At 59.3% G+C, this 12,337-nt stretch overlaps 2 protein-coding genes across 2 annotated transcripts in view; both read left to right on the forward strand.

Annotated features, from left to right (window-relative positions):
• ARHGAP36 (Rho GTPase activating protein 36) overlaps positions 1-7,174 on the forward strand; it is a 10,703-nt gene extending 3,529 nt beyond the window's left edge. Inside the window, exons 3-11 of the mRNA XM_008641223.2 lie at positions 1,454-1,516; positions 2,479-2,735; positions 3,272-3,467; positions 4,005-4,060; positions 4,217-4,367; positions 4,835-4,983; positions 5,325-5,495; positions 5,706-5,803; positions 6,606-7,174. Of these exons, the coding sequence (XP_008639445.1) occupies positions 1,454-1,516; positions 2,479-2,735; positions 3,272-3,467; positions 4,005-4,060; positions 4,217-4,367; positions 4,835-4,983; positions 5,325-5,495; positions 5,706-5,803; positions 6,606-6,735 (1,271 nt within the window). The 3' untranslated portion in view covers positions 6,736-7,174. The remainder of the gene's footprint in view (positions 1-1,453; positions 1,517-2,478; positions 2,736-3,271; positions 3,468-4,004; positions 4,061-4,216; positions 4,368-4,834; positions 4,984-5,324; positions 5,496-5,705; positions 5,804-6,605) is intronic.
• Positions 7,175-9,951: 2,777 nt separating this feature from the next.
• The window catches only part of LOC108448456 (regulator of cell cycle RGCC-like), a 2,968-nt gene continuing 582 nt past the window's right edge, over positions 9,952-12,337 (forward strand). The window contains exons 1-3 of the mRNA XM_017741396.1: positions 9,952-10,409; positions 11,011-11,091; positions 11,381-11,460. Of these exons, the coding sequence (XP_017596885.1) occupies positions 10,256-10,409; positions 11,011-11,091; positions 11,381-11,460 (315 nt within the window). The 5' untranslated portion in view covers positions 9,952-10,255. The remainder of the gene's footprint in view (positions 10,410-11,010; positions 11,092-11,380; positions 11,461-12,337) is intronic.

A 12,337-nucleotide genomic window follows, 5' to 3' on the forward strand; every position in this document is an offset into this window, starting at 1 on the left:
TTCCTGCTTTGTTCTGAGCCCCGAGGGCCTGATCAGCCTGTGGAGGGGTTTGCATGTCCACAGCAGTGTGAGAACATGACCCTCCAAACCCAAACCAGATGTGACAACTCAGCGAGGGCTCCACTGGGATTGTCTGAGTGCCCTTGGGATGGGATTTGCTGCTCGGATCCACGTCCAGCACTAAGTCCCAGTGCTGGAAAGGGGCATGTGAGACAGTGGGTAATGCACTGGGACATTGAGGGTGGATCAGTTTAGGAGCTGAGTACAGAGGCCCTGTCAGGGTTGCCAGGGCTGCCTGTATCCCCCATCAGCAAGCCCAGAGAGCTGCAGTTCCTCAGACTCCTTCCCAAATTCACTTCTTACCCCCTTGATGTGCCTCCTCTGCCCTGGGCCATGTCCCAGCAGGGCAGGGGATGCTACCAGCTCACCAGATCTGGGGCTGGGGGGTGCAGAGGGAGCTTGGGGGTCTCCAGCCCCCCTTCCCCTCACAGCAGCCCCAAGGATGGAGGCCCCAGGTCTCTGGAACCTCTCCCAGGGATGGAGCATCTCCCAAAGCCCAGCCTCACACCGAGCACCAAGTGCCTGAGGGGACACCTGAGTTTGGTTTCCCCTTAATATTCCGAAGATTTCATGCCATGGAATGGCTTCATGAAGAGTCCAGCACAGCTCCCCTCTCCCTCCCAGAACTCCCAGTTGCTCCAGGGCTGCAGCCCCAGTCCCTGGAGGATTCTGACCACAAACATCCTGATTCCTTTTCTGTTTTATTTCGGGCTGCTGTGATCCCCCTTGCAGTGACACCCTCCAGCAGCAGCTTCTCTAGGGACCAGTGCAGTGCCAAAAACAACCCCAGACCCCAATATTTCCTTCCTGGTTGGTCAGTGTGCTGCTGGATAATTTATGTTGGCTTCCACACTCACGTTCCTAATTCCAGCTGTCAGAGCTTTCCTCTAAGGCTTACAAAATAACCCAAACAAGTAGATATAAGCTGTTCCTAGGAAGAGAATTCCTCAGGAATGAGGAGTATGAGCCAGAATAGGGGGATGTGTCCTGGAAGGATTTAGGGTGGGCAGTGACTGAATTCTCTGTTCACTGCTGCTGGATGTGTGAGGTGGGAGTGCTCCAGAGCAGGATGGGAGTTGTGATGGTGTTCTGTACAACTTTGTGCTCCATAAAACATTCCCCAAAGCCTTTCTGGGCCACACTGCTCGTGTGGTGCCGCGGGGTCCCTCCATCCCTTCACTGGGGGAGGACGGTGCCCATCTCTAGGAATGTCCATCTCCAGGGCTGTTCCCTGGCCAGCTGCTGCCCACCACGTGTCCCGGGGGACTCCTGGACGCCCTCGGGGCTGTGGCTGGGACTGCAGTGTCCCCAGGCTGGAGGCTGCAGAGGGACAGGGAGCCTGAGCTGAACCAGACCCAAAATGCTGGTGCTGAACCTGCCCTTCTCCTCGCAGATGGCTCCAAAGGCATTAAATCCATCCGGCAGAAGCTGGAGAGCTTCTCAAAGGAGAGGAAAGGTGAGCAGCCTCCCTGTTACCCTGCTTTGGTCCCTGCTCTCAGGGGAACTGGTGATTTTTGGTGAGGTGGGAGGTGCCCGAATCCAGCAGGATGCTTCATCCCAGGTTGTTCTGCTGTTCCTGGGGTGGCACGAGCTCCATCAAGCCTGGAAGGCACAGATGGGTGTGTGGAATACGAACCTGCATTTCCAAGCTGTACACCTGGAAATGTGTCTCTCTGCCCATTTTGCCCCAATCTTGCTGCTTCCAGTCCTATTTTATCGTCCCTTGAAGGACCTCGGTGACAATCCCAGGGCACACAGAGCCCTAGAGCAGAGCCAGGTGGGAATGAGCTTCCCCACACCAGCACGAAGCCCACTCAAGGGAACGACTGACCTTGATGCCTCCTATTTTACCAAATGGATTCGTGGCTCTGCTCCGGGTGTGAAACCCCAGGGCAGTGCAGAGGCTGGGGGTGAGGAGAGCCCTCCTTGCTAGGGGGGTGGACAGGGACAGTTATTTGGGAAAAATGCCACCAATACCGAGACTTTTCTTGAGCAGACGTAGCCGAGGCAAACCCTGTAGAGAATTGGAGGTTAGAATTTGGGAAGGTGATTCATGAAGCTGTTGCTTCATAGACCCCATGGCATCTTCATGGGGCTGTACCCAGTTAAAGAAAGGAGAAACTCCAGGAGAAACTGGGAAAGGCTCCAGCAAGCTCACTGCCGAGAGCAGCTGTCCTTGGTGTCTCCTTCCTCTTCCTCCAGCACCCCATTTCCCACACCGTGCCCTCCCCGCTCGGCTCTTTGGCCCCCGGGGTCCCAGCACACCTTTCCTGCTCTCCAGGAGGAGCAGCTCCCTTCGGGCTTGCCTGGCTCCTTGGGAATGCACCACCGGCTCCAGGTGCTCCCAGGGGCAGGAACGCTGGGCTGCACAGAGCAGCTCCCTCAGCGGCGATGCCTTTCCCTCCCGTGTTTCCCCAGACTGCTCTCCCCACACCTTCGGGGTCCCACTCCCCCAGGTCATCGCCAATGACCGCGCCTGCCGGCAGCTGCAGGAGGCCGTGGGGAAGAGCCGCCGGCTCTGCCTGGAGGTGGAGGCCACAGTGACGAGATTCCGGGCTCAGAGGCAGCGGAGATTGGGAATGGGCACCAGCTGCATCCAGGCACCCGACGGGGGCTTCCCAGAGGAGCCGCTGTCCCCAGCGCTGCTGGACAAGAGCTCCTGGAGCCAGCGGAGGGTATGGTCCCCAAAATGGGCCGGGATGGTGCTCTGGGATGGGGAGTCTGAATTCAGCGATAAATGGGAATTTCCGGGATCTTTTCTTACTGACTGAGTCGGTTGTGTCCCAGGCTGGGCCGATCCCAGTCTGTCCTCAGGGAAAGGGTGATGCCCCCAGTCCCCTCAGAGATGGACTCTGAGGAGTGGGAGGCCTTCACTAGCGCAGCTCTTATGGAGCTGAGGTTACCAGGGAACATTTAAGGGTCCAGAGGGCAGGGAGAGATGAGACATGGGGAAGGAATTGTTCCCTGGGAGGGTGGGGAGGCCCTGGCACAGGGTGCCCAGAGCAGCTGTGGCTGCCCCTGGATCCCTGGCGGTGTCCAAGGCCAGGCTGGACACTGGGGCTTGGAGCTCCCCAGGACGGTGGAAGGTGTCCCTGCCCATGGCAGGGGTGGCACTGGGTGCTGTCCTTTCCCAGAAGCCCCCAAGGTCGTGGCAGTGATGGTTCTGTGGGGTCATTCCTGCCACCTGCAAACCCCCTCTGCCCCATCGCAGGGGGCCATGTCCGTGGATTCCATCACGGACCTGAGTGATGACACGTCCGAGCTGCTGGAGGCACTGCAGCTCTCACACCCGCATGAGCTGGACCCTCGCAGGAGCCGGGGCAAGAAGAAGGCGCTGAGCCTGAACCCCATCAGCTGGCAGGTGCCACGGATCGTGGACAGGTGCTGCACTCACCTTGAGACGCATGGTAAGGGCTGGAAAAGCTCCTGGTGTGGTCACTGGGACATCCTGGCCTGGGCACCCCCAGGGTGGGAGGAGGCGCCTGGTTTAGTGGGCATCGTGGGAGTCACCCGAAGGTTGGACTCGATGGTCTTGGAGGTTTTCCAGCCTTAATGATTCTGTGAGTCCTGGGTAGGGCATCTCCCAAAAAGCCTCCTGTGGGGAGTGCTCTAGGCTGGATGCAGCGCCAGAGGGGAATGTCACTGAGAGGAGAATGTCACTGAGAGGGGACCCCACTGACCACTGCCAGTGACCGTATCCTGGGGCCTTAACTCCTGCTGCACATCCAGCCCTCACTCACAGTGACTGGAGGGATGAGATCTCCTCCCTTCCCTCAGACAACCCAAGGAAATCTCACGGCTCCACAGCCTTTCCTTTTCCTCACTGCCTGGAGAAGGGAGAGCCATGCAGGAGGAGCCCTGCCACAGTGCTGAGGTGCTCCCAGGAGCAGTCGGGGTGGCAGGGAGCCGTGGGAAGGCACAGCACTAACCTGTCTGTCCCCCAGGGCTCCAAACAGTCGGCATCTTCCGTGTCGGGAGCTCCAAGAAAAGAGTCCAGCAGGTAAAGGGGACACTCGCTGCATCCTCTGGCTGTGCCTTGTCAGGGACAGAGGTTTGCATGGATGGGGATGGATAGAGCTGACACTGGTGTGGAGAGGTCTAAAACAGACCAGAACCAACTGTGATTTTCCTCCTCCTCATTTCTTCCGTCTCCAAGCTGAGGGAAGAGTTTGACCGAGGGCTGGATGTTTTCTTGGATGAACATCAAAGTGTTCATGATGTGGCTGCCCTGCTCAAAGAGTTTCTGCGGGATATGCCGGATCCCCTGATCCCCAGGGAGCTCTACAGCGCCTTCCTCAGCACAGCCAGTGAGTACCTGTGGGGCAGAGCCTGCACAGTCACAGGAGGATTTGTGCTGGGGGCACCTTAAATCTTGTGGGCACCTCTCACTAGGTCAGGTTGCTCCCAGTCCTGTCCAACCTGACTTTGGACACTGCCAGGAACGGATCCTTCCTCACCACCCTTCTTTTCCAAAGCCTCTGGACAGCGATGGGGTGGGTGTTGTGTTGTCTGGCACTGGCACCTGCAGTTACTGTCACCTGTGGGTTCGGTGGGGGCTTGGTTTGGTTTCTTAAAAACTGAGTTATAAAAATCCCTCTGGTCCAGGACAATCTGACTGGGGCTGTGCAATATCCAATATCCTCAGCCCTTGCTGGGTTCCCCATCCCGTGGGATGAAGGGTGGGACAGCAGCCTGGCTCATTCCCACACACGTGGAGGAGGGCTGGAGGTGCCTGCTGGGCTGGGATCCCCACTGACCACTGCCCTCTGCCCAGCCATGGAGGGGCCGGCGCAGCTGGACACGCTGCAGCTGCTGCTGTTCCTGCTGCCCCCGTGCCACAGTGACACCCTGCTCCGGCTCCTGCGCTTCCTGGGCGAGGTGGCCCGGCATGCTGAGAGCTCCCGGGACCCCGAGGGCCGCGAGGTAAGGCTGATCCAGGGCGAGCTGCACGGGGAAGGGGCGCTCGGGCTGCTGCGGCTGGAACCAAGCAGCTGCAAGCCTGGGTGAAGCCTTTGGGAAAAAACAAATCTTTCAGGGAATCCCGGGATCCCTGAGGTTGGAAAAGGTGGGAGGGTGAGGCAGGTGGGAATGGGACCCTTTGTGCTGGCCCTGCCACCAGCTCAGAGAGGACCTAACTGGACCCAGACCAACATCTCGCCCTCAGCTTGCCCTTGTGTTCCTGCCCTGGGGTGCGTGAGGGTATCCTGGGACATCCCATGCCAGTACATCCACAGTCCACAGGTTCCTGTTGTGCTTCCCTGTAGATCCCTGGGAATAAAATGACAGCTTCCAACCTGGCTACAGTCTTCGGTCCCAACATCCTGCAGAAGGAGAAGCCTGGAGAGAAAGATGCCGGTGCCCTGAACTTTGAGGACAGTGCTGCCATAATCCTGGTGCTCCAGAGGCTCATCGAGCACCACCACTCCCTGTTCATGGTACGTGAGGCTCCTCAGGGCGGCTCCTCTGGGCCCTCCTTCCCTCTGAACTCTTCCAAGAGTAGCAGGGGAGAGGTGTGTGGGGTGTGACACCAACACGCTGGGCCTGTGACCACATCTCATCCTGGAGCCCCTCCAGTGCCCTCGGCTGTCTCTGCTCAGCCTCCTGCCAAGAGGAGCTCCTCGAGTGACGTGGCTGTGTCTCCCCAGGTCTCTCCAGAAATGCAGTGTGACGTCCTGAGGAGGCTGTTCCAGACAGACCCCGATGTCATCGAGTACTTGCTGCGCAGGAAGTTCCCCGATGTGCCGTAAGTGCCCCAGGGGCTCCTCGGGGCGCGGGGACAAGGACAGCGCACCCTGCTCATCGTCCTGCAGATTTCTCCTTCCTACACTGCTTCTGGCCAGGAGCTCCCCAGCAAAAGCCCTTCCCACCCCAGCATGCCCATTCCTCCGAGCTCCCAGTTCTCGCTGTTTCCTCCCCAGCCTGTGCCAGCTCTCTCCAGAGCTCTCGGTATCCACACGGCTCCTGTCCAACCCCTCCCCTGCTGCTGCCTCTCGCTGTCACACACTGATGCCTGCTCCATCACCGGCCTTCTCCTCCATCCTCCATGTCCACATTCCCACGCAGTTTTTGCCTGCCCCGTGTGTCTATGGGTGGCTGCCAGCTCTGTCCATATGTCCACATTTCGGGTGCAAGGTGGGACAGTCCCATCGGGGCTCAGAATTGGAGCTCGTGCCCTTCCCTGTGGTTGGGTGGCTAAAAGGACCTCGTGTCCCATGAGCTGGGTCCACCACGGCACCTTCAGCAAGCATGAATTGTCCCGTGGGAAGGGTTTTCCTGGACCACAGGCCACTTCCATACCAGTTTGGATGGGGCTTGGAGTAACCTGGTCTAGTGGAAGGTGTCCCTGCCCATGGACTAGATGGTCTTCAAAGTCCCTTCCAACCCATCTGTGCCACAGCTTCTTGTCTGCCTTCACCTTCCTTTCGGGGCTGTCTGGAGATGGCAGCCTTTGGGACCTTTGGGATCACTGCTGGAGCCCGTTTGGGAGTGCAGCAGGCAATAGAAGCATTTGCAGACAGCATCTCTGCCTCTTTTTGCTTCCTTAGGAGCCCAGAGCATGAGGATCCTGGGGAGGACCCTGCTCCGTCCGGCTGGACGCGCAGCATGGAGCGAGGCTCGGTCTCCTCGGAGCTGTACAGCAACGTCTCCTTCCTAAACCTGGATGTTGGCATCTAGCGAGCCCTGGCCAGCCCCTCTGGACAAAACCAGGCAGCTTTTCCCAGCAAAACCCAGTCCCTGCCTCGCTTTGGGGGCAGCCCCTGCGCCTGTGCTGTGGGGGCAGAGCTGTGCTCGGGGCTCTCCTGCCAGGCCGTCACCTCCTCCCTGCAGGCCCAAAGGCCACCGTGCCCTCAGCACAGCCCTCTCTGCCCCCTCCTTCCTCACAGGACCTTGGGGACTGGGTTTCCATCCCTAGAGCTGGGGGCACTGGAGCATCCCTCTTGGGAGGAAAGGCTGAGGGAGCTGGGACTGTTCAGCCTGGAGAAGGCTGAGAGGGACCTTATCAATGTACCCACATGCTTTTGTAAGGGCCTGGAGGGATAGGAGGGAGCGGCTGCCCACTGCCAGAGGGCAGGGCTAGATGGGATACTGGGAGAAATTCTTCCCTGTGAGGGCGGAGAGGCCCTGGCACAGGCAGGGACACCTTCCACTGGACCAGGCTGCTCCGAGCCCCATCCAGCCCGGCCCTCTGGCCTTGGACATTTCCAGGGATGAGGCAGCCACAGCAGGGCACTTTTGGGGGTAAAACAGCACTTCTGCAAACACACCCAGGCTGGAATGATTGGCAGAACCACAGCACAGGGAGGGAGGGGGATGTTTAAAGGGCTGAAGCTCCATCACTTGTTCACTCCATGCAGGTTTTCCTATATTCACATCCAGAGCTCGTGCATGGATCATATCCCATGGTTGTAGATGATCTTTAAGGTCCCTTCCAACCCAAATCCTTCTGTGAGGGGCAGAACAGGGAATTGCAGCTGGAGCCAGCGCCCCAGGAAGCTTTGGGCTGCTGGAATGGTCCCATCACAGAGCCATGGCTTTGGGCACATCTGGTAGCTCTGAGGGGATCATGAAGGACTGGATGAGCCTTTCCATGTTGCTGGCCTGAGAGGGAGGAGAGATTCCATGTTCCACATTCCACCACAGCCTGCACCCAGCCCTGGTCTGAAGGCACCCAGACCTTCTCAGGCACCCTGCTCAGGGCTGGGCTCTTTTTCTGCAAAGGTCCCTTCCCTGTGGATGGGTACAGTTGGGATGGGTGGGGAAGCATTTCCCGGAGGAGCTTGTGCTCTGAGATAGCTGGTGAGACCCCCTGGGAGCTGATAAGCTCCAGAGAGCAGCAGAGCTGTTGAGTCTGGAGGAACAGATAAATTTGGGACACCATGAGGCCACAGATGGTTCCAGAGGCCACCGGCACAGTCGAGTGTCATCTGTGAAACCAACACTGTGTCCAGCCACTGCTCAGGGTGGGACTGTGCCTGCTGCAAGAGCAGCCCCCAGCCTTTCAAATTCCTTCCTAGGGTGGGCAGGCCCTGGCACAGGGTGCCCAGAGCAGCTGTGGCTGCCCCTGGATCCCTGGCAGTGCCCAAGGCCAGGCTGGACATTGGGGCTGGGAGCAGCCTGGGACAGTGGGAGGTGTCCCTGCCCGGGGCAGGGGGTGGAACTGGATGGACTTTAAGGTCCCTTCCCACTCAAGCTGTTCTGTGATTCCATGACTCTAGGACGGGGCAGGGGCGCTGACACAGGAGGCAGCTCTTTGCAGGAAAAGTCCTGTTGAATTTCACGTTCCCAGCACCGGCGCGGGGGCACGGGGAGCTCGCTGGGAAGCGCCAGCTTCCTCTGTTCACTGCCGACCCACAAACGTGTCCGCAGGGTGTTTATCCCCGGCAGTGCGTGTGGGACATTGCTGGAAACTCCGCTTGAGGGCAGCCCGGCACCGGCCTGGCCGCGGCCTCCTCCCGCCGCCTCAGAGCCTCCGCCTGCCCCGGAGCGGCCCCGGCGCTGCTGGACACGCAGGGCTGGCTCGGAGCTGTTCTGTTCCAGCCTCACGAAATAAACCCCCTCCCCAGTCGGTGGCAAAGCTCATTCATGGAGCCCTGGCTCCGCTCCCGTTGGCTTTTGTCACGCTCCGGGTTCTGTTCTCCGGGGCTCTTTGCCCCTGCGGGCTTTGGGGTTCACCTCAGAAACAATCGGGGAGTTTCTGTCTTGGTCTTTCCTGATCCCCAGTGTGGGCACAGGAGGGGCTGCTGCTGTTGGGGGTGGTGAATGCTGGGGGTGTCTGCTGTTGTTTGGGCTGGTGGCTCTCGGGAGCTGGTCCCCGTTTGGGGGTGGTTAATATTTGGGGGTCACTGCTGTTCGGGGAGTGGTTTTTAGCACCAGCCCTACCTTGAGCGCCTCAGCATCGGTGGGGATTCACAGGCAGAGCCAGGCCTAGGGCTTGTGCGAGGGGTACAGCAGGGGATCTGCAGGAGTGGGATCGGCTGCTCCAATTCCTGAGTGAGTTTAGAGCCAACAGCAAAGAAAGCAGAGCTCCTGCTCATCTTTTTATAAACCCCTGTGTCTCCCTCACGCTGCTGACCAGGATCCAGGGCAGTGCCCAGACACAGCTCTGGGCTTGACAGCTCTCTGGGAAACCGGTGGGAGAGAATCGTGGAATCGCTGAGGTTGGAAAAGCCCCCCAAGACCACCAAGTCCAACCCCAGCACCTACAGTCCACCACAGTCCACCCTAACCCCTGTCCCCAGGTGCTACATCCACGCAGCTTTTAAATCCCTCCAGGGTTGGTGACTCCACCCCTGCCCTGGGCAGCTGTGCCAGGGCTGGACAGCCCTTTCCACGAAGGAATTTTTCCCAATACCCAACCCGACCCTCGCCTGGCACAACTTGAGCCCGTTCGTCGCTTGTTCCCCGGGAGCCGAGCCCGGGCCGCGTGTGCCAGCTCCTGTGCGGGGTTTGTGGGGAGCGGGCAGGGTCCCGCTGGGCCGGAGGGGAGGTTTGGGGTCAGGGGGGGGGCCCACACCGAGGGATGATGAGAAATAATCCTTGAAGCTCTGGATTAGGACACCTCAGTCTGTTTGGTGAATAAATGGGAATTTGGGGGATTTCAGAGCTGGGAGGAGGAGGTTGTTTGCTTGCTTTTAACGACTTTAAACACAGGGACAGAGAGAGGGACTTTGGAGAAAGGACTGGAGTGCCAGGACAAGGGGAATGGCTTCAGACTGGAAGAAAGTAGGGTTAGATGGGATCTTGGGAAGGAATTCCTGGCTGGGAGGGTGGGGACATGCTGGGATAGAATTCCCAGAGAAGCTGTGGTTGACCCTGGATCCCTGGCAGTGTCCCAGGCCAGGTTGGACAGGGCTTGGAGCAACCTGGTCTAGTGGAAGGTGTCCCTGCCCATGGCAGGGGTGGGATGGGATGAACTTTAAGATCCCTTCCCACCCAAACCATTCTGGGATTCTATCAAGCCTGTGTAGGACCAGCTCTTACTGGGTCGGGCCCCAGGCTCAGCTGTGGGGTGAGGTGGAGGAAAGGCTGAGCTGTCCGAGGAGCTGGATGTGCTCGGACCAGAGCTGGCCACTGCCTGCACAGACGGGACCTGGAGCCTGGCTCTGTCCCATTCCAGCCTGGGCTGCTCCCAGGAGGCTCTTGCTGGCCCTGCCTGCCCGGTGGGCACCACAACATCCCTGTGTTGCCCCCAGCGATGGCTGAGGAGCTCAGTGAGCTGCTGAGGGAGTTTGACGAGGTCATGGAAGACTTTGACCGGGGCCCTGCAAGTCAGTACCAGCAGCACCTGGAGGAGCTGAAGAGGAAAGCGGGACAGAGCGTGTACGACAGCGGCATCGACGAGCTGGAGAGTGAGTCCAGGGCTGGGGGATGGCATTGGTGAGCTGGAGAGGGAGTCCAGGGCTGGGGGATGGCATTGGTGAGCTGGAGAGGGAGTCTGGGGCTGGGGGATGGCATCCATGAGCTGGAGAGGGACTCCAGGAGTAGGGGATGAGGAGCCCTGGGGGAGGATGGTGTCTGTCAGGGTGGGAGCTCTGTGTTTTCAAAATCCTGCTGATGCTGCCTGACTCATCCGTGGTGGGCTGGATGAGCAATCCGGGGGGATGACCGCTGGATACTTGCCCAGGACCTGCTGATATCTGCCAGGGCTCCTTATGCCAGGCTGGCTGCTGCAGGACCATGAGAAGCTTGGGATAACCAGGAGCTTGGAGGGACCCAGTTCCCTGTAACAACCCTGTCCTCGTAACTGTGCCCAGACAACCTCTGGTGCTCTTTGACCTGACAAAGAAACTCAGTTCCATTTTTCCAAGCATTCCCAGAAGAAGGGGAGGAACAGATGGGGTCTCCAAGAGTGTGCCACCCTGTGCCATGGGCATGATTGGGCCCTGTTCCTGCAAAGTGTTCATCAGGTGCCTGTGCCCAGGGCCAGGGACTGATGCTCTGTGTCCGCAGGTGCCAGCACATCCCCAGGAAGCAGCCTCAACTCCAGTGAGGAGCACCTCAACACCCCAGCTGACACCTATCCCACCAAAGGTGAGCCTGGCCCCATCCAGAAGGGTTTGCAGGGCTTCCTTCTCCGTGCTCAGCTTGCCTTGGCAGTGACAGGCAGCCCTGGATAGGGAGGTGCCAGTGGGGCCCTACAGGCTGGGAATGAGCCCGGCTGTCCTGGGGGGAACCTGGAAGAGGCAGAAGTTGGATTGGGATTTTCCCAGTCAAGGCTGGACTGGCTGGGACAGAAACAGCTGGAGCAGCTGTGTCAGGTTGGGGTCTTTCCTCAGGGAGAGGGGCAATGGGAAGAGCTGACTGTGTTTTTCCCCACTAGCAAAGCTTGGAGACACGCAGGAGCTGGAGGAGTTCATCGCAGACCTGGATAAAGCCTTGGAGGGTACGTGCCCAGCCTTGACCCCTGCACATCCCACGGGTGGGACACCTGGGCTGGCACAGCCTGGCCAGCACCTCCTCTGCCTGGGGGTCCCTGCAGGGGGCTTGGGACTTGATTTTGGCTGCAAAACCCTTCCATCTTTTCTTCTGGGGAGGGGCTCGTGGATGTCACCTCCCTCTTCAAGCTCTTTCAGCTTGGGAAGAAATTCCATGGCTTAAGTGTCTTCCCCCTCTGCTGCCTCAGTTTCCCCAGATGAGGTGGAGTGCTGGTGCCTGGGAGAGGGGACTGGGGACATGGAGGCCAGGTTGGTCCTGGCGGTGAAGCCCAACAGCACAACCTGCAGAGCTGCTGATGTTTTTGGGAAGATGCACGGGGACCTGTGGCCCTCTGCCCGCAGCCTCCCTCCAGCTGCTGCTCAGAGGCTGCTCTTTACTTGGGGGGTATATCCTAACCCTATGGGAACACCCCATGAGGAGGGAGGAGAGTGGGTCTGTGTGGTGGCAGAGAGGGCAGTCCCAGCCTGTGGGTCGTGCTCGCCTCCTCCAGTTGTTTCCCTCCTGATAAGAGCCTGGGGGCGTCCCTGGGAGAGGGGGTGAAGCTGTGCTCGGTGTCTCTGGCAGCAGCTCTGGAGAGTTTGGCTGCTTTGCTGGGGAAACCAAGGCAGAAGCCACTTCCTCTCACAGGGGCCCTGCGTGACAGGCTGGAGGCAGAGAGAACCCGATTAAAAAGTACTTCCCCCCACGCAGACTGTGAAGGCACAGTTCTGGTATCTGTTCCCATCCCTTGTGCCCGAAATGAGGTGGCTGGTGGGAGGTGTTCCTCTGCAGGCTCCAGCCAGGCTGGGAGGGAGGGAGGGAGGCAGGCAGGGCACCAGAGCTGGCCCCCTGCCCCAAATTG

This window comes from Corvus brachyrhynchos, unplaced genomic scaffold (genome assembly GCF_000691975.1).
Source record: "Corvus brachyrhynchos isolate BGI_N302 unplaced genomic scaffold, ASM69197v1 scaffold351, whole genome shotgun sequence".
NCBI classification, from domain to species: domain Eukaryota; kingdom Metazoa; phylum Chordata; class Aves; order Passeriformes; family Corvidae; genus Corvus; species Corvus brachyrhynchos.